The sequence below is a fragment of the Piliocolobus tephrosceles genome, chromosome 2 (assembly GCF_002776525.5).
Source record: "Piliocolobus tephrosceles isolate RC106 chromosome 2, ASM277652v3, whole genome shotgun sequence".
NCBI lineage: Eukaryota > Metazoa > Chordata > Mammalia > Primates > Cercopithecidae > Piliocolobus > Piliocolobus tephrosceles.
Genome location: NC_045435.1, coordinates 107,173,352 through 107,193,457, shown reverse-complemented (window position 1 = coordinate 107,193,457; position 20,106 = coordinate 107,173,352). Strand labels below are relative to the sequence as shown.

The following is a 20,106-nucleotide window of genomic DNA, read 5'->3' as shown; positions in this document are numbered from 1 at the left end:
GGCTGCAGAGACAGACCAGAAGCAGGCTGAAAGTTAAAGAAGGTAGAAGCCAGGCTGGGCGCCGTGGCTCACGCCTATAATCCCAGCACTTTGGGAGGCCGAGGCAGGTGGATGACGAGGTCAGGAGATTGAGACCATCCTGGTGAACACGATGAAACACCATCTCTACTAAAAATACAAAAAATTAGCCAAGTGTGGTGGTGGGCACCTGTAGTCCCTGCTACTCAGGAGGCTGAGGCAGGAGAATGGCGTGAATCTGGGAGGCAGAGCTTGCGGTGAGCAGAGATTGCGCCACTGCACTCCAGCCTGGGTGACAGAGCGAGACTTTGTCTCAAAAAAAAAAAAAAAAACAAGTTAGAAGGCAGTTTGTGCTCTGGACTCAGAGGAGTGGAGTATGGTCTGCAAGCTAAGCAAAAGGAGGTTTTATGGATAAGTGGGTGGGTAGCAGCTTCAGCATTTGCAGAGAGGACGTAAATTACTTCTTTGGCTCAAATGACAAGGTGAGGTTTATATGACTGAGACCTAAGTGTGCTTCAGGACCCACTTACTTGTTTTTGCTACAGACAGCCTGGAACTGGAGTCAGAGCCACTCCGGTTAGGCTTTGTTAGCTGCATGGCAGTTGGGTGTTAAGACCACTTTTATCTGAAAGGCCTATCTGGCACTTCTCTACCAGTCTCAGCTTCCCGAGTGAAGATAAGACTAGTGCTCGCTTTCTAGGGTTACCAGGAGTATTAACGAGACAGTAGGTATCACCATTAGCAGACGGGCTGAACTTGGAGGAAACATTTGGGAAACAGCTTTATCAGGTGCATACTTCTATCACAAAAGGCAATGTGGAATTTTCCCACCTGCCTCTTCAGAGCATCCTGGGCAGATCTCCTAGATTCCTAGTGATTTTCTGTAGGTTACCGTATGAAAAAGCCAGTTTTAGGCTTCTTCATTCTACCAAACTCAAGAGTTTCAGAAAACAGCAGTGCTGAAGCATTAGTGTCGGCATCTATTTTTTTTTTTTTTTTTTTTTTTGGTGTATGTGGGGGCCCTTGCTCCACTTCTTTGCTTCTTTCCACCCGCTGCTGGCCCCTCCATAGTCAAGGGTCAAGGGAATTGGAGATTAGAGAAGTAGACAGAGTTTTTTCACTTACCAAGTGCTGGTGCGCTCCCTCTGGGCTGCCACATGTCTCCTGTCATGGCTGGCCTTTTGTAGGGGCACATTACTGGTTTTTTAGAGCTGCCTCCCCACAACTGTCATCCCACCCTCAGGGACCTTACAAGGATCTTTCCCTGATGCTCTGTCCAGCTGGCCTCTGCAGCCTTCACCCCCACCTGCCCTGAGCCTTCTCCACTGGCAGACAGCCCACCCACTTCTGCAGGGTCCTGCATGGGTCATCTGGCCGTCTTCTGATTCTGAGCAGTCCTGCTGTCCCCCAGGAAATCCAACATCCTTGTCCTGACAGAGTTGCCCTGCTGCTTGCTCTTCCCCTGCAGCCTTCCTAGCAGCTGCAGCCAGGTGAGGGGCAAGCCCTCTACAAGCTCCTGGGAACTCCCTGTGCTCTGGTCCAGAAACAGTATGGGGTGGGCTCGTGAGCTTGAGCAGCTCTGCAGTGCTTTAATGGGCCGTGCAATGCCATTTTTCTTTCTTGCAAGTCTTCATTCTTCAGGAGGCATTCTCTCGAATACCCTCATGGAAGGCAAGGGGAGATGCTGCAGAGCTCTCCTCTCTTTTATTTATTTATTAATTAATTATTTATTTATCTATTTTTTGAGATGGAGTTTAGCTCTTGTTGCCCAAGCCAGAGTGCAATGGTGTGATCATGGCTCACTGCAACCTCCGCCTCCTGGGTTCAAGTGATTCTCCTGCCTTATTCTCCTGAGTAACTGGGATTACAGATGCGTGCCACCATGCCCAGCTAATTTTTTGTATTTTTAATAGAGACGGGGTTTCACCATGTTGACTGGGCTGGTCTTGAACTCCTGACTTCAGGTGATCCGCCCGCCTCGGCCTCCCAAAATGCTAGGAATACAGGCATGAGCCACTGCACCTGGCCTCTCTTTTTAACTTCCATCGGAAACCTTTCCTCCCAAGTCATCTCTAGCCTGCTCTGAAATGGGCTGTGACATTTGGTCACTGTGTAGCAAGTCCTGTGAGAATGAGCCTAGTGCCTGTCTTTAGAAAGTGAGTACTTTCTAAAGTGTGTGTCACCTGTTGTCTCTAGTTTTGAGTAAACAGGAAGAGTCTCATTCTGTGTTCTTCATAAGTTTCATAGTACAGGGTCTGGCACACAGTAAACACCAGCGAGTATTGGGCATTATCATTATTTACCTTCTTTGGGCTGTAGTTTTCTCATCTGGAAAGTGGAGTTTATGGTGGGTTCTGCTCTGCTTGCCTCTTAGGACTGTTAATGTGCATGAAAGTATTGTAAGTCCATTTCATTTTTATACTTTAGCCACAGCAGAACGGGATCTCTCCGCGCATGTTTAAGGCCTTTGTAAGCAAGAGCCACCCAGAATTCTCCTCTAACAGACAGCAAGATGCCCAGGAATTCTTCTTGCACCTGGTGAATCTAGTAGAGGTGAGTAGTCAGTCTTTGCGATGCTCAGCGGGGTTGTAAGAAGGGTGCCGAGCCACTCAGTGCAGTCCGCTGTGGCTTGATCAGAATGCCTCCCCATTCTCTTCTTGCTTCAGTCTCTCCTGTTGAAGCTGGTTCAGAATCAGCTCCCTGGAAACTCTCTGCTCAGCCCACTTGATGTGACTGCTCTTCATATGCTAGTTTCCAGACACTTGTGGATCTCTGTGCTCCTCTTAACCTATATGTGTTATAGGAGTGCCTGCCAGTTATTCCACTCACAATCTATTTTTCCTGGTCTTTGCGACAAAGTCCCTTAAGAGCCCCGCATGGTATTTGGTGTCCTGCCACTGCTCAAAGATGATGACTCTGCTCACATCAGAAATGAATGCTATGAAAAACTTTTTTTTTTTTTTTTTTGAGACAGAGTCTAGCTCTGTTGCCCAGGCTGGAGTACAGTGGTACGATCTTGGCTCACTGCAACTTCCGCCTCCCAGGTTCAAGTGATTCTCCTGCCTCAGCCTCCTGAGTAGCTGGGATTATAGGCATCTGCCACCATGCCTGGCTAATTTTTGTATTTTTAGTAGAGATAGGGTTTCACATGTTGGTCAGGCTGGTCTTGAACTCCTGACCTCGTGATCCACCTGCCTTGGCCTCCCAAGGTGCTGGGATTACAGGTGTGAGCCGGAAAGCCACTGAGAATTCCTGAGTAAAGGCTTTTTTTCCCCCTGAAAAAGCAACTGTTTTTTTTTTTTCGCCTTCCTGGTTACAACAGTGTTCTTTGTGGAAAATATAGAAAACACAAAGGAGAACATCAAAATCCCCCTTAATGCCACCCCCTGCAAACAGCCAGTGTTTTTTGTTTTGTTTTGTTTTGTTTTTTTTGTCGCCCAGGCTGGAGTGCAGTGGCATGATCTTGGTGCACTGCAACCTCAGCCTTCCAGATTCAAGCGATTCTCCTGCCTCAGCCTCCTGAGTAGCTGGGATTACAGGCGCCCACCACCACGCCTAGCTAATTTTTTGTATTTTTAGTAGAAATGGGGTTTCACCATGTTGGCCAGGCTGGTCTCGTACTCCTGACCTCAAATGATCCGCCCACCTCTGCCTCCCAAAGTGCTAGGATTGCAGGCGTGAACCACCGTACCCGGCCAACAGCCAGCGTTCACAGTTTGGCGTCTGCCCCTCCCGTCGCTTTCCAGGTCTTATGTTAATTCTCTACATGCCCTTCTGTAAGCAGTGTTTTCACTTAAATGTTTTGCCACATCGTTACATCTGTTAACAGAGCATGATTTCTGTTTTATTTGTACCTAATTCATATGAGTGTATTTATATAATTATATTGTACATGTTTTCATTTTTCCGGGGCAGCCCTTTATTTTTTTCCCTTTCTCTTTTGATTGGCTTCTCCTCCTCCTTTCTTTTCATTCTATGAATTTCTCTCCCATGGTTTTTAATTTAATAATATTGAAATAGCAATCCATGATGAACTGTATTTCATTTTACCAATCCCCATTTTTGGACTTTGGATAAATTCCCGTGTTTTGCTATTAAAGTGCATTGGTGAATGGGCACGCCCAAAGGAAATGTTTAATAAAGCCAAGTGTTTACACCAGGTTTAGAGTTCATTTTCTAGTAAGTCTTAGTGGCTCAATATTCAAACATTTACTAACCTGATACAATCCATCCTTCAGAGGAACCGCATCGGCTCAGAAAACCCAAGCGATGTTTTTCGTTTTTTGGTGGAAGAACGCATTCAGTGCTGTCAGACCCGGAAAGTCCGCTACACGGAGAGGGTGGATTACCTGATGCAGTTACCTGTGGCCATGGAGGCGGCAACCAACAAGGGTAACAATTCCAAAGCGGGAAGTTAGTACTGGGTGTCTTCATATGGGAAAACCCTCGAATCAGAGAGAATGGTTTAGTCACTGAAGTGTGTCAGGAGTAGACCCAGCCCAGATGATGTCTGTTTTGCTCATCTCTTTTCATCTCTTTGTTAGTTCCCTTGTGACTTTTCCTTTGAGAAGAATCAAATGCATCACAGGTTTTATGGAGGCTACTTCACTGCCTATAAATTTGGCTAACTACTGAGTATGGAGTCAGCATAATTTTGGGGAAAGTTATTGGTAATGATATATGTAGAAAATTCTTTAACACTGTCATTTATAAGTTGTGCTATAAAGTCTGACGGAAATGATCAGGACTGTATTTTTTTTTTTTTTTTTTTTTGAGGCGGAGTCTCGCTCTGTGGCCCAGGCTGGAGTGCAGTGGTCGGATCTCAGCTCACTGCAAGCTCCGCCTCCCGGGTTTAGGCCATTCACCTGCCTCAGCCTCCCGAGGAGCTGGGACTACAGGCGCCCGCTACTGCGCCTGGCTAGTTTTTTGTATTTTTTTAGTAGAGACGGGGTTTCACCATGTTAGCCAGGATGGTCTCGATCTCCTGACCTCGTGATCCGCCCGTCTCGGCCTCCCAAAGTGCTGGGATTACAGGCTTGAGCCACCGCGCCCGGTTAGACATTCGAGCAGAGGTCTCTTGAAATAATCCGGCTGTGGCACATGAGTATTTCAGCCACCTCTTCTGGGAGATAAATTGTGTCAGGGTTCTTTGTAAAGGCAAAGCCCATTAGAAGGGTCTCTGGACTTTGGAAGAGAGAAGGAGGCAGAGATGTGGCATTCATGTTTGGTGCCTTCTCCTTCCATCAGTCTAATCTGGTTCTTCCTAGGCAGAATAGACAAATGGCATTTCTTTGAATTAACATCGTATAAGCAAAATAGACAAAATAGCTGCTGGATTGCTCATCTCCTGTGAACCTGTCATTTTTGTAAAGTTCAGCATTTTCACTCTGCAGCCATAAAAAGGAATGAGATCATGTCCTTTGCACATGGATGAAGCTGGAAGCCATCATCCTCAGCAAACTAACACAGGAACAGAAAACCAAACACCGCATGTTCGCATTCATAAGTGGGAGCTGAACATTGAGAACACATGGACAAAGGGAGGGGAACATCACACACTGGGGTCTCTTGGGGGGTGGAGGGAAAGGGGAGGGAACTTAGAGGACAAGACAATAGGTGCAGCAAACCACCATGGCACATGTATACCTGTGTAACAGACCTGCACGTTCTGTACATGTATCCTGGTTTTTTTTCTTTTAGAATAAAAAAAAACGTTCAGCAAATCCCTGGATGGCCCATTTTCCTCTTTCTTGTGTATGGGGAGTCATGGGTCAGTTTATGATGTTAACTGGAAAGTGATGATTATGATGATTTGAGATGAAATGATTTTCATTTTCTATATGCTCATGCAGTTTTTGATCAGTTTCAAAATCTTTCCAGTGTAGAAACAAGGGAATGGGAGTCTGTTGTTTGTTTCCTTGTTAGAACTAGGCTTCAGTGGTTTCTCTTGTCTACCTCAGGGTTACTGACTCACATGTCTGCTCAGGTCCATGATCTTTTCTAATTCTGTTTATTATTTATTAGTGATAACTATTTTTTTTTTTCCAGAAAGGAGATTTATAATTTAGTCTCTGGAATTTGACTGCTGGGAATATCTAATGTTAGCAACCTAGATATAAGTACATCATAAACTGACTGGGGACAGGGGAATGAATTTTAAAAGCATCTAAGATGTGTTTAGGAAAACAGATATGTGCGTAAGTGTACTTACAAACTGATAAATCAGGAGTTTTTTTTTTTTTTTTTTTTCTTTTTTGGGTAATACAAAAGAAATGACCAGAAAGGCCATTCAAATCTATATAAAATTTTGACTACAGGCTAGTTTCCAGGACCAGATCTGCTGGTGCTTGGGAGCTTCCTCTTTTTCCCTTTGTATTTAACCATTTGCGTAGGAATAGCACAGAGGCCTTCGAGGTTGGTAGCCCTATGTCTGAGGTGTTGGGTAACTTCCACAGGAAGTTGTCTTGGCAGTGTTGGTTACTGTCATGGGTGTGTGATGGTGGCTAACTGCAGTCCTGTAGTTATCCTCCTCCTTGGCCTCACACCTCTGTGGGACCCATGACCTCTAATCATAGCTGCTGGTGGAACCAAATCAGAAAATGTATAACACCGGATCTGGTTCTTGGTTCTTGTCAGGCGCTTAGCAGTGGTTCTTTTTTTTTTTTTTTTTCTGCCTTTGGTTATTTTATTTTAAAACAGCTTGGAGTTAACAGGAATGTTTTTGTTACTTTTGTCTATGTGTGTGACCATTGGCAAAAATGGATCCCCTTACACAGTATAACATCTCTTTCTGGCCTCATCTCTTGGGTTGTGCAGGGAGTGCTGATCAGGGTTTGAAGTCCAGCTTTGTCAGTAATTGGCTGGTTTTGACTTTGGGCCTCAGTTCTTCAGCAAGGCAGTGAAGGACTGGGAAGAGGTTAGCCCTTGGACCTTTTCTGGCTATAAAATACTCTGATGTGAAGGCCTTGTTTTGGGAGGATGGCATTTGAATAAACCCAGGATTGGCCTTTGGACAAACCAGGTTCATGGGCATTTATATTACACACATGGTCTGACCCTCTCACCCACCCAGGCCAGGCCAAGCTCACACTTCGCTCCTGTCAGTCTCAAAGGGGAGCACGCAAAAAGATGTGAATGGCTCAATGCCACCTGTCGGTGCAACTCTAAAGACAGCCCCAGAACAGCCTTTCAGCAGGCGCATCTGGCTCTGTAAAGGACAACAAATAAGCAACCCTGGCCCAGCCCAGAAGCCTTCAGGGAAGACTGTTCAAAGAGGGTGCTTTTCATTTCCGTAGGGTAAGAGCGATTGCAAGGTCATTCATTTGCTCTTTCCCTCAGATGAACTGATCGCTTATGAACTAACGAGAAGGGAAGCAGAAGCAAACAGAAGACCCCTTCCTGAGTTGGTGCGTGCCAAGATACCATTTAGTGCCTGCCTTCAGGCCTTCTCTGAACCAGAAAACGTTGACGATTTCTGGAGCAGTGCCCTACAAGCAAAGTCTGCGGGTGTGAAGTAAGTGTGTGTATGTGTGGTGGCAGTGGGGTGAGGAGGGGCCTTTAGAAGTGGGGACAGGGATAGGGGAGAGGAAGTGGGTGTTATTTGTGTCTGTGTGTGTTTATTCATGTGTGATGGATGGGATTATGGTTCACACACCCTAATTGTCATCATACTTCACTTGTGTGAGATGTGTCCAATAAAACAGGCCTGTGATTTATATTATATGCTAAGGAGGGGTTTTCTTTTTTCTTTTTTTAAATGTAAGGTTGTGATTTTTTCTCTATTAGGAGCCTGCCCCTTCCTTCCTTCCTTCCTTCCTTCCTTCCTTCCTTCCTTCCTTCCTTCCTTCCTTCCTTCCTTCCTTCTTTCCTTTCTTCCATCCATCCTTCCTTCCTTCCTCTTTCCCTGCCTCCCAACCTTGCCCACACCCCCAGCCCCTCTCTCACCAAGAGGGTACAGCAAAGAAACAATCCCATACTCCCAAATGGCAAGAATGACATTATTAATGAAGACATTATAAAAATACTTAAGACAGGCCTCCATATTTAAACTCCATTGTGCTATATTTTAACTCCATAATTAAAGACTTGGTCTAGAACTTAGTTGACTATGTTTCTCCTTGGAGACTAGGAGTCTCAGGACATCTCAAAGTGGACAGGAAGTCTCCTGAGCATTGTTGAAATGAGCCACTCAGGGTTTAGTCAGATGTCCTGTTTTCACATTGTGAGGCTGGTTGTCAGACACACACATGTTTTTTTTCCCCATCTGCCACCCTAGTTGATTTGATACAGTCGAATCCTTGCCAACATACTTCATATCACTGCACTTATTGGAAAAACAGTGCTTACAGTGGCATAAAACAAAGGGAGGTCTGAAAGTTTGGCTCCAGGAGTTTTGCTACATTCAGATATTCTTTGGCCATTTTTCTTTGAGGCTAAGATTGAGATTTTGGCTAACATAAAGAGGATTAAAGGATGGAACAGCTGGTGTGGGCTGTTTTTACTATGGCCTCAATAGCAGTTCAACCTGTATATATATATAATATATAACATAATATATAATAAATATATAATATACAATATATTATAATAAATATTATATTATATAATATAACACATAATGTATAATACATAATAAATATATTATATAGTATATATATTATATATTATATATACTATAATATATTATATATTTTAGATGGAGTTTTGCTCTGTCGCCTAGGCTGGAGTGCAGTGGCATGATCTCAGCTCACTGCAACCTCCGCCTCCTGAGTTCAAGCAATTCTTCTGCCTCAGCCTCCCGAGTAGCTGGGAATGCAGGCATGTGCCACCAAGCCTGGCTAATTTTTGTATTTTTTTTTTTTTTTGAGATGGAGTTTTGCTCTTGTTGCCCAGGCTGGAGTGCAGTGGCGCGATCTTGGCTCACCGCAACCTCTGCCTCCCGGGTTCAAGTGATTCTCCTGCCTCAGCTTCTCAGGTAGCTAGGATTACAGGCCTGTGCCACCATGCCTGGCTAATTTTGTATTTAGTAGCGATGGTATTTCTCCATGTTGGTCAGGCTGGTTTCGAACTCTCAACCTCAGGTGATCCTCCTGCCTTGGTCTCCCAGAGTGCTGGGATTACAGACGTGAGCCACTGCGCCCGGCCAATTTTTTTTTTTTTTTTTTTAGTGGATACAGAGTTTTACTATTTGGCCAGGCTGGTCTCGAACTCCTGACCTCAGGTGATCTGTCCTCCTCAGCCTCCCCAAAGTGCTGGGATTACAGGCATGAGCCACCATGTCCGGCCTCAGCCTATATTATTTGTTCTCTGTGAAACCCCTCCCTCAGGTTTCTGCTATGTTTCAGATTATAGACTTCATATGTTAAAAACAGGAAAGCAAAAACAATTTATTTCAGAAAGGAAAAACAAGCCATATTTGTTAAAATTATTTTTAAAAAGCTCCCTATCCAAGGGAGATTAATAGTAGTTCATGTGGGTATCAGTTGCCCATCACTAGGTGAGTGTTCATCCTAGGACTGCTCAGTTGTAGACGTGGGTGGTTGTGTCTGTGCATGTTGTGTATGTGTGCACATGTGCATGTGCCTGTTTGTGTCCTTGCAGATAACAGTTGTTGAGTTCTCAAGTTCAGTGTGAGAGATACTTTATTACAACTCAGAGATATCTTTGGGCAGTTAGACCTCTACACCCTCTATTAGTGATGGAAGCAATTTTTAAAAATCATTGACAGTAGGTTTAAGACTGATTCCTCAAACATTTATCCTTTTCTCTTTGTGCTTTTGTTCTGATTCCATTTTGGAGTTGGAAGGTGATCATGGGGCCTGGAAGCTTCGAAAGCCCCAGCATCAGGTGTGAGCTGCAGAGTGGGATATTGTTCACTTGCCTGGCCCCTGGCCACGCCTTTCTGCTCTTCAGAAAAGTGCCTGGTGTCTTAGAAGTGCAGGGTGTGACACACTCTCTGTGCCTGCCTCTCTCTATAAGTGTCTTACCAGGAAGCAGCCTTTACAACACCTGGAAATGGCCCATCCTTAAAATGTGGACTGAGAGGTATTGGCTTTCCACAGACAGGCAGATTCCCTGAGCCCAGAGCTAGTGGTCAGGAGACCTGGATTCTTCTCCTGTGTCCACCTCCCACCTTAGCTTCTGTCTTGGGGCAAAGTCACCGCCCAGTGATTCCATCTGTAATGGAGAAATGATGCTGTCCTGAATTTCTCCTCAGATGCTACAAAATATTCAGTTGTAGGCAGTGCTAGCCTATCTATCTAGAATCCTCGAGGGGGGTTTCTGCTTCCTATAGTTCTTACAAGGACCTTTTACCTTTTCTTTTTTGTCTGCATACACACATGCTCTTGCATGTGCCTTTTATATACATGAGAAGAATTAGTACTGGGCATATCCAGTTGTTATTAATTGAAAACTAGTCCCTGTGGGAAAGAAAAAGACAATGTTAAAGGTAATAAAGCAACTGTCATTTATTGCACATTTGTTATTGCCAGGTCATGTGTTAAGCACTTCCCATCAATTATCATATTTCATTCTCTTAGTAGTCTGAGGTAGGTACCATTATTTTCTCATTTTATGAAGGAAGAAATAAAAGACGTAATTGGCCAGTAAGTGGCAGGCATGGGATTCATTCCAGTCTGATTGAGTTCAAACTCTCAACGCTTGTTATCGAGCACCCCTATATTCCTTGTCATGCTTGCTTATCCTTACATTTTTGTAGAGTCTTGTTTTTCTTTATTATGCTTTACCATGTTTCAAATATTAGTTTTGAGAAAACCAGTTCAGTAGATTTCTAAGAGATGTTATTTTTATTTCCTGCAGTATAGGCTGTGATTCAGTCTACATTTTATTAATTTGGGCCTTCAGTTTTTCTTTTGTTACACCCAGAGCCTGAAGACCAGGAAGAGGCAAAAAAATGTCCTAAAGATCTTGGCGGATCTTGCATCAGTATGGGCCAGACATAAAGACCCTTCTCTTAAATGATCATGAACAGACTGTGTCTGGGAAGAATGTTAGTGCTTGGAAAGTTTATTCATCCAGCAAATATTATCACTCACTTAGCATATTCTAGGCAATGGGTTGAACAAGACCTAACTCCTGCCCTCAGATAGCTCACAGATGAAGAGTTGAGAGGGAGAGAATTTTACTTACCCATGATCATTTCTAAAGAGAAAAGCATAGTGTGGTGTTGCCGAGCACAGACTCTGGGTAGATGCCCAGTGTTTGAATGCCCAGGCTAGAACTTATTGGTATGCGACCTTGGCCAAGTGACCTCACTGCCATAAGCTCCGGCTTCCCTATCTGTAAACTGGGGATAATAATGGTACTTTCTTTACAGGGTTGGGGTAAGGATTAAGTGAGATAAGTCATGTAAAGTGCTTCACACAGAGCAAATATGGGATGGAATTGTTTTTTCTGTTATCTTTATCTTCCTTTTTTTGTCGTTGATGATGTAATTTGAGTGTAGTGGATTGATGATTATATTTTCAACAAGTAGAGTAAGATTATGGATTTTTTTAGTTGTTAGGTTTTCAATACTGTAGACATCTTAATGTCTTAATGTCAGGAAGAGGTACACTTTATATTTCTTTCTCAATACAATCTTTATCGTATTTTTGCCTTAATTGTGATTTAGCGAACAATCAATATATTTTAAATAATGTTAACAGGTTGTTGTTGGGACCTACTCTAAGCACTTTATATGTCTTAAATCATTTAATTCCCATAACAGCTCTTTGAAGTAAATTTGCTGTCTATCTAGATCATTAGAATGACTTACATTCTAATGATCTTTATTAAAAACATATCGCTTTCTAAGAAATATTTTAATTCCAGGAATTAATGTTAGGAATAAAAGAATAAGCTGAACATAATTTATAACTTTGCTAGATTTAACTAACTTGATGTCCCCAAACTGCAATAAATGAATGCAAAGCATAGCTTTTGAGATTGATTTGAACAGATACATACTGAACAGTTACTACATGTGAGCGATTCAACTTGAGACCCTATAGAGGTTACAAAGATGAATAAAGAATGTTTTTCCCAATAGGGCAAATATTATGTGAACACCATCTAAATCTACTTTCTGGTACTTTTAGGTTGGCAGCTACCCATAACACAGTGATGTGTTAAATTGTCCCTGCCCCAAACTTGAGTTATTTCCCTACCCTTACTATGGTATTACAGCTGATACCCCACCTAGATACTGACCACAGAGCAGCTTCAAGAGTCTCAGGGATCCTGAGTCATATTTTGGAAATTATTGGTTGACCGATGTCTTTTGGTTGATTTCACTGTTATGTATTTTCCAGATTTTAAGCTAATGTGGTAGGAAGAGGAGATGAGAAAAAGAACATTTTTACATTAAAATATCATGGCCAGGTGTGGTGGCTCACATCTGTAATCCCGGCACTCTGGGAGGCTGAGGTGGGTGGATCACCTGAGATTAGGGGTTCAAAACTAGCCTGGCCAACATGGTGAAACCCATCTCTACTAAAAATACAAAAATTAGCTGGACATGGTTTCAGGTGCCTGTAATCCCAGCTACTCAGGAGGCTGAGGCAGGAGAATCGCTTGAATCCAGGAGGCACAGAGGTTGCAGTGAGCCAAGATCATGCCATTGCGCTCCAGCCTGGGCAACAAGAGCAAAACTCTGTCTCAAAAAAAAAAATTATATATATATATAAAATTATATGATAAAATTAAATAATATAATTATATATATAAAATACAAGATGGAAGTTGTTTTTTGGTGCAGTTGAGGACTTGGTGACATTTAAATAAGAATAATGTTTATTACTGCTTCTCAGAAGATAGAAAAACCTAATTAGAGATAATATATAATTTCTGGAGAGTGAGCCTGGCTAATAGTAGATCAGTTGCTTGGGATGATAAAGCTCCTATTTTCTGAGCGTCTTTATATTACTGCCTTTATTCTTCTACCAACTTTGTAATGGAGAATTTGAGATACAGGAAATTTAAGTAACTTGCCTGGGGGTAAAATACAGATAAGTGACAGTTCGATTCAGCATCCTAGGCTTTGTAGCTTCTAGCTCTTTCATGACAAAATAATCATGCTAATTCCTTAGGTATATACAATACTTTCTAGCGTGCCAAGCGATTTCACATCATTTCATGAACATTGCATGGCCTGGCAGGTAGACATGATTAGTAAGTCCATGTTGTAGATGGATCAGGGAGGGTCAGTGGTTTGCCCAGATTTGGAGTGAATGAAGTGGCATTTTCAAGACCCACATCCACGTCGTTTGACTGTTTTTTTGTCCCGTGTTCTGTCCCTGTGCTGTGCCTTTTCTCTGACACTAGGGGGCAGCAATACATTTGCATTAGTTTTCTAAATTCTGGGAAGATGCATTACAAGTAGAAGGCAATGACATAGATTTGAAAAGTGGAATGGGGAGGATATTCTAGAATTTTTTATTTTAAAAGGTATCTGTGATACCTATCAACAGCTTATTTTCTTTTTTACATATACCTACCACACCTACATTGACTACAAACAAAAATGGTTGTTAAAAACAAGATAATAAATGTGGAGTGAATGAGCTTGAACTAGGGTATGAATTTGGTGTACAGGTTGAACAGTCTGTGTATAAAATTGCCAAATCCATGCCCAGGAAATTGAGCCTTTCTGAAAGTTTGAAGAGGATTCAAGATACTGGTAATGTGTATTAATTTTAAACTTCAAGGCCCAGATTCAGATGTTTTGGATACTTATCCCATAATATGTCTACCGCTAGGATCCATGTGGCCATGGATTAGGTACCACAGTATTTTAATGAGGCCCTGGCATTTCCAATAGTCCACCTCAACCAAAGTTTCAGTAAGCCCTTCGTCTCCCAACTCTGTGCTATAAGACAGTGACTCTGTGTGGAAGTGGAAATGGAGGTGGGGGTGTTTCAGGATCATCTGGGGAGCCTTTTCAAACCCCACATACATATACATCATGCATGCATGCTATAAACAATCAAAAATATGTCTACTAAATTCTAGCAAGGTTTTCAGAAAAAATAAATGGTTGAAAAGCACTTTTCAGAAATATAAAACACCACAGCAAAGTAAAAGTAACAATTTTGAAACAGGTCCAAAAGCATTCTTTTTTTTTTTTTTTTGAGATGGAGTCTCGCTGTGTTGCCCAGGCTGGAGTCCAGTGGCACGATCTTGGCTCACTGCAACCTTCGCCTCTGGGGTTCAAGTGATTCTTCTGCCTCAGCCTCCCGAGTGGGGATTACAGGCGTGGCCCTACCATGCCTGGCTAATTTTTGTATTTTTAGTAGAGACAGGGTTTCATCATGTTGACCAGGCTGGTCTTGAACTCCTGACCTCAGGTGATCCGCCCACCTCGGTCTCCCAGAGTGCTGGGATTACAGGTGTGAGCCACCGCGCCTGGCCAAAAGTATTGTTAAAGGATAACATCCTACGTTAAACATTTTCTTCTTGTGAAGAGGACAGGACAAATGAGCAGGGGAGAGCGAATGTGTGTCCTCTTACATGTCTGTGTTTGTGTGTTCCTCCTCTTCAGTTCAGCCATTGGAATGGCCAGGTGTGCCTCAGACAAAGTTGGTATGCTTTTTGAACTGTATTCACAATTCTTAATTGCCTTGTTTCATTGATATATCCCCTTGTGTTTCCCAGAACATCTCGCTTTGCTTCATTCCCTGAATACTTGGTAGTGCAGATAAAGAAGTTCACTTTTGGTCTTGACTGGGTTCCCAAAAAATTTGGTAGGTATCTTTTGCATGCTTTTGCTTAAAACATCAAATGAGCCATTTAAACAACATGGCATGTGAAAGAGCCCATGTAGTTGGCTGCCACAAACAGTTCCATTTCATTCTTCCATCATTCTCACCTTTCTGTTTTGAATCAGAGTATATGATAAGAACTGACAATACAAATTCCACCTGCTTACCCACCCCTCCAGTTATGGTTTCTGGAATGACCGAATTCTAAGAGTGTAAACAGAATCCTCACATTGTCAAATAAACAGTGCTTTCCAAACTTGAACGTGCATATGAATTACCTGGGATCTTGGTTAAAATGCAGATGCAGATTAGGCAGGTCTGGAGTGGGCCTGTGATTCTGTGTTTCTAACAGGCTCGCACGTGATGCTGCTGCTGCCGCTGATGCTGTTGGTGCTGCTGGTCCACAGACCACACTTTGAGCAGCCAGTGGTTGAAGATGCAGTCTCCTCTTAGCATCTCTCCTCTGCCTCTGAGCAGGCAGGTGTGGCTAATGACATTCACTTAAATCATACATGTATTATTAACAATAAAGTAGAAAAAGCCAGTTGCATTAGACAGTAAAACAAAAGGATGTGATTTTGGCTTCATGAGGTTTTCTTCATGCTAATTTTAAAAGTTCCTGACCATTGTTACAGGTTAATTTTTCAGACAATGCATAAAAGCCTTTCTCCAGCATTATGATCTGATGCCAAGGGTGTTACTAGGTTGTCCTCAGTGGTGTGGAAGACTGTACAGTTTCTCAAGCAAGTACCTTGGACTATTTGCCAGACTTTTAAAGTTTTTATGTTTTTAAGTACTTAAGGAAAAAAAACCAACTAAATCTTATGCTGGTTAACTAAGCACTTGTCCGAAGGGGATAGGTAAAATGGATGTAGAATCGGCTGGAGTGATTTCCTAGAGACCTCCAGCACTAACAGTTACACAGCACTTGTTTGTCATGGGCAATTGTGCTGGGCTGTTACTGATCCTGCAGGAGATCCTCTTTTCTTGGCGGAATAGTTTTGTGAGCAGGGGAAGACAAGAGGGCAGGATGCTGACCACTCAGCTTTTCTTCCATGGACCTGAAAAGTAACTGAGAGAAAAAACTTCCTTGTTCTGAAGGCTTTGAATTGCCTTGGAGATAGTTTGCTTATTTTCTTTGTCCTTGGAATTTCTGTAAAGGAATACAACATTTGAATCCCATTTCATTGACTTGCTGAATTTTAAGGAACCTCAAAATTTTCTTTAATGAACCTGAATTTTTCTCTTAAGGAGCAGTTCTATTGATTTTGTTGGTCAGTTTTTATGTTTGGTTTTGCTGCCTCCTGAAATTTAAATTTGCTTTTGTAAACTAAGCTCTGTTCTTTGGGTTGTTGTTTTAAAATAGGATTTATGTACCTGGTGTCATCACTGATTCTGGGGGCAGTACTTTCAGGTTGTTTGCTAGCCCAAAAGATGTATCCTGTACCAACATTTGAACCCATTTTCCATTATTGTCATCTGAATATGTGCGATACTAAATCTTGACAGGGTATCAGTCTGACAAATTTTGTATTTGAATAAGTCAACACAATAACGGAGTCAAGAAGTTAAGAAAAGTACTGTAAAGATAATACACTAGAGATTCAATTAATTTCTTTAAAACTTCATTATTTATTCAAAACCGTATTTAGAATATCCATAGTACCCATCATGATCCGAGAATGGGTTGCATCGTCAAATGGGGTTGCAAACTCAAATGCCCAATAAGGACAGGGTAATAATCTAAATGAAGGAACTGGGCTGAGTATAGGAAGCTTGTAGCTAGCTAGCTTGGCCTTGCTTGGGTGTTCCCAGGTTGAATAAAAAGATGAACTAGAAAAGCTACCATAAGAATCAGACTAGCACAAACATGATGCTCAGGGAGCTATAAGGAGCAGTGGGGTCTGTGTCAGACTTGCATTGCACCATTGTCTGGGGTAGAAACTGAAGATCGGCTCCAGATGGTTGTTACCATATGAGAATATGCTACAGCTTTATGCTTTTCAAAATAAGCTGGAAATCTGGATTTTACCTTACATCTTCTGATTTAAAAATTGGAATTTGTTGTTCACACTTCTAAAATATCAAGCAGATTGTGTCTGGGCCACACATGGTCCATGGGCTGCCAGTTTGTGACCTCAGGCTTAAATGATTTGCTCTTGTTTGGTGTGAAATCCTGCCACCCACTGTATTTTCCCTGGGTTCTCCACTAATATCTGATTAGTCTTGATGAACCTGCTGGTCGAGCGACATATTCTAGGGAATTGAAAAACATCCCTTAGCTCTGTCTAGACACATGCATGTAGAGTTATAGTGCTGGTATTATAATAAGGTGATTATGGAGAGCCCAGTGGATATAATCTCTCTCATTTTGCAGATGTTTCTATTGATATGCCAGACCTACTTGATATCAACCATCTCCGAGCCAGGGGGTTACAGCCAGGAGAGGAGGAACTTCCAGACATCAGCCCCCCCCATAGTCATTCCTGATGACTCAAAAGGTACCATCTCCTGCCAGGAGAATATGCTCTACCTTCCCACCCTGTTCTATAGGAACAGTCTCTTTCTTCCACCACTGTGTTGCTGCTACCACCACCACCCACTGGGGGTCTAGCTGCCTTGCTGTGATGTAACCCACCACCGACACACAGAAAGGGGGCATAGCTGCAATGGTAAACATAAAATAGACATAGTAAGAGGCACAGACCCATCATGTGTGGTCGAAATGGACAGTTTTTTTTTCTGTAGGCTCTTAGTCTAGGGAAGCTGTCATTCTTGGGAGTACCTTTGGACAACCTAAAGGGGAAATTGAATGGCGTGAGTTGGTTTTAAAAACTATGATGGCATCTTACCTCCCCAGCTTTGTTACTGCTTCATAGAAAGGAAGAGGTTTGAGTTTCTCTTTGACTCTGTGACCCTGTCACTGGTCATTGTTCAGAATACATAACTTTTTTTTTTTTTGAGGCGGAGCCTTGCTCTGTTGCCCAGGCTAGAGTGCAGTGGCACGATCTCAGCTCACTGCAACCTCCGTCTCCTGGGTTCAAGCAATTCTCCTGCCGCAGCCTCCCGAGTAGCTGGGACTACAGGCGCACACCACCATGCCTGCCTTATTATTTTTTTTTTTTTGTATTATTAGTAGAGACGGGGTTTCACCTTGTGAGCGAGGATGGTCTCGATCTCCTGACCTCGTGATCTGCCCACCTCAGCCTCCCAAAGTGTTGGGATTACAGGCGTGAGCCACCGTGCCTGGCCTCATAACTTTTTAGTGGAAAAGGACATGCCAAAAATAGTTGTCTCACCTTTGTGGGTTCAAAAACAGTGTCAGAAAAATCTTGGTTTAATTATTAGCTCAGTTATCCCGATGAAATCAGTTTCATTCTGGCTTTGTTTGCTCACCTGTTTACTGTTCATCTTCCTAATGAGTTAATCAGGTAAATTAACTCATAATGACAGAGCACTCTCTGGGACCGTCTACTAAAGATTTTCCATCAGTTAAACAGTGAAGCTGACCATGCTCAGGTATAAAGGAAGATGAGTCTAGAAGGAGCAAGATAGGATTCAGATAGCATCTGTATTTTATTGTTCTCTAATGCTGGGTCAGATGCTAAATTATAGAGAAAGAGTAGAGAAGGGACATTCTAGGTCATGTAGTACAGTTGGTTCATTAAAGGGTTAAAGAAGGATTAGCATGGGCATCAGATAAATACAAGAAGGTTTATTAGTACTGCTCTGGCTCTCTCTGATGTTCACAATAGAATCTTTGGTTTGTAGTTATATGCTCTTAGAAATACAGAGAGAGGGCTAGGCGTGGTGGCTCACGACTGTAATCCCAGCACTTTTGGAGGCCAAGGTGGGCAGATCATGAGGTCAGGAGATTGAAACCATCCTGGCCGACATGGTGAAACCCCGACTCTTCTAAAAATACAAAAATTAACTGGGAGTGGCCACGTGTGCCTGTAATCCCAGCTACTCAGGAGGCTGAGGCAGGAGAATCGCTTGAACTAGGGAGTTGGTGGTTACAGTGAGCCGAGATTGTGCCTCTGCACTCACCTGGTGGCAGAGCAAGATCCTGTCTCAAAAAAAAAAAAAAAAAAGAAAAATACAGAGAGAGGCCGGGCACAGTGATGCATCCCTATAATCCCAGCACTTTGGGAGGCTGAGGTGGGAGGATCACTTGAGCCCAGGAGTTTGAAACCAACCCGGTCAGCATAGTGAGACACTGTCTCTACAAAAAATAAAATATTTAAAAGTTAGCCAGGCGTGGTGACTGGTGATGTGTGCCTGTAGTTCCAGCTAGTCAGGAGGCTGAGCCAGGAGGATCACCTGAGCCCAGGAGGTTGAAGCTGCAGTGAGCCATGACTGCTGCACCACCCTCTGGCCTGGGTGACAGAGTGAGACCCTGTCTCCAAAAAAAAATTTTTTTTAAAGAAGAAATAACAGAGAGATAATAGGGAAATAGTAGTTTGTTAGGATAATAATCAAAGCATCATGTTTTAACTAACCTAAATGCCTGAAAGCTATTACTTTCTCTCATTACTGAGGCTGGGGTGGTCTGTGTGCGGTTGAGGGATTGACAACAATATGTGGTCCCCAGGGGTGGGGAGGGCAATTGGGAATGCTCTGGATCAATGGGTTTTCTTTTTCTAAAACTCTTCAACATGGTTTGGTCTCATTTTCTGTCCTCTCCCTTAATTTCCAGATCGTCTGATGAACCAACTGATAGACCGTATGTATCTTTAAAAATATTTCCCAATGTCCTACTATTGTTACTAATCTGATGAATTTGTCTGTGAGAGTTCAGTAAAGAGGCATTGTTCTGTAAGTGTGCGTGTGCAGCTTTTCCCAGGTGGGAACAACTCTGTGTCTGCTAGTCAGTGACACGCTGATCAGGTGGCCCGTGGGGCTCAGGAGAGTGACCATTAGCATGAGGCTAACCAGCCCTGGGTCACAATCTTGGCCCGCCATTTATGACTGTGTGACCTGAAGTAATTTACTTACCTTCTCTTTGCCCCAGTTTCCTCCTGTGTGAATGGGGCTAGACATGCCCGTTCTTCCCTCTCTGGCCACTGAGTAGGCCTCTTTGTGCAATGGTGGCACGTGGTCAGTCACTTTTTCCTCTCCTGCTGTAAAACACATAATGAAGACACACAGCTGACAGGACATGATAGTGTTAATTAATGCTCTCAAGGATATTAGTTTGACTGGATTGTTTGTTAATTTTGTAGCCTTTTAGTTCCTAATCCTGTGGGAGTTGATACTCTTGGTTTTCTAGAAAGAACATAAAAAATAAACGATAGACAGTATTTAGATATTAACTAGGAGAAAG

General features: G+C 42.8%; 1 protein-coding gene across 1 annotated transcript in view; it reads left to right on the top strand.

The window, feature by feature from the left end:
- USP13 (ubiquitin specific peptidase 13) overlaps window positions 1–20,106 on the top strand; it is a 136,855-nt gene that overhangs the window by 86,260 nt on the left and 30,489 nt on the right. The window contains 7 exon segments of the mRNA XM_023184813.2: window positions 2,446–2,571; window positions 4,257–4,410; window positions 7,357–7,531; window positions 14,674–14,762; window positions 17,158–17,249; window positions 17,251–17,281; window positions 19,480–19,506. Of these exon segments, the coding sequence (XP_023040581.1) occupies window positions 2,446–2,571; window positions 4,257–4,410; window positions 7,357–7,531; window positions 14,674–14,762; window positions 17,158–17,249; window positions 17,251–17,281; window positions 19,480–19,506 (694 nt within the window).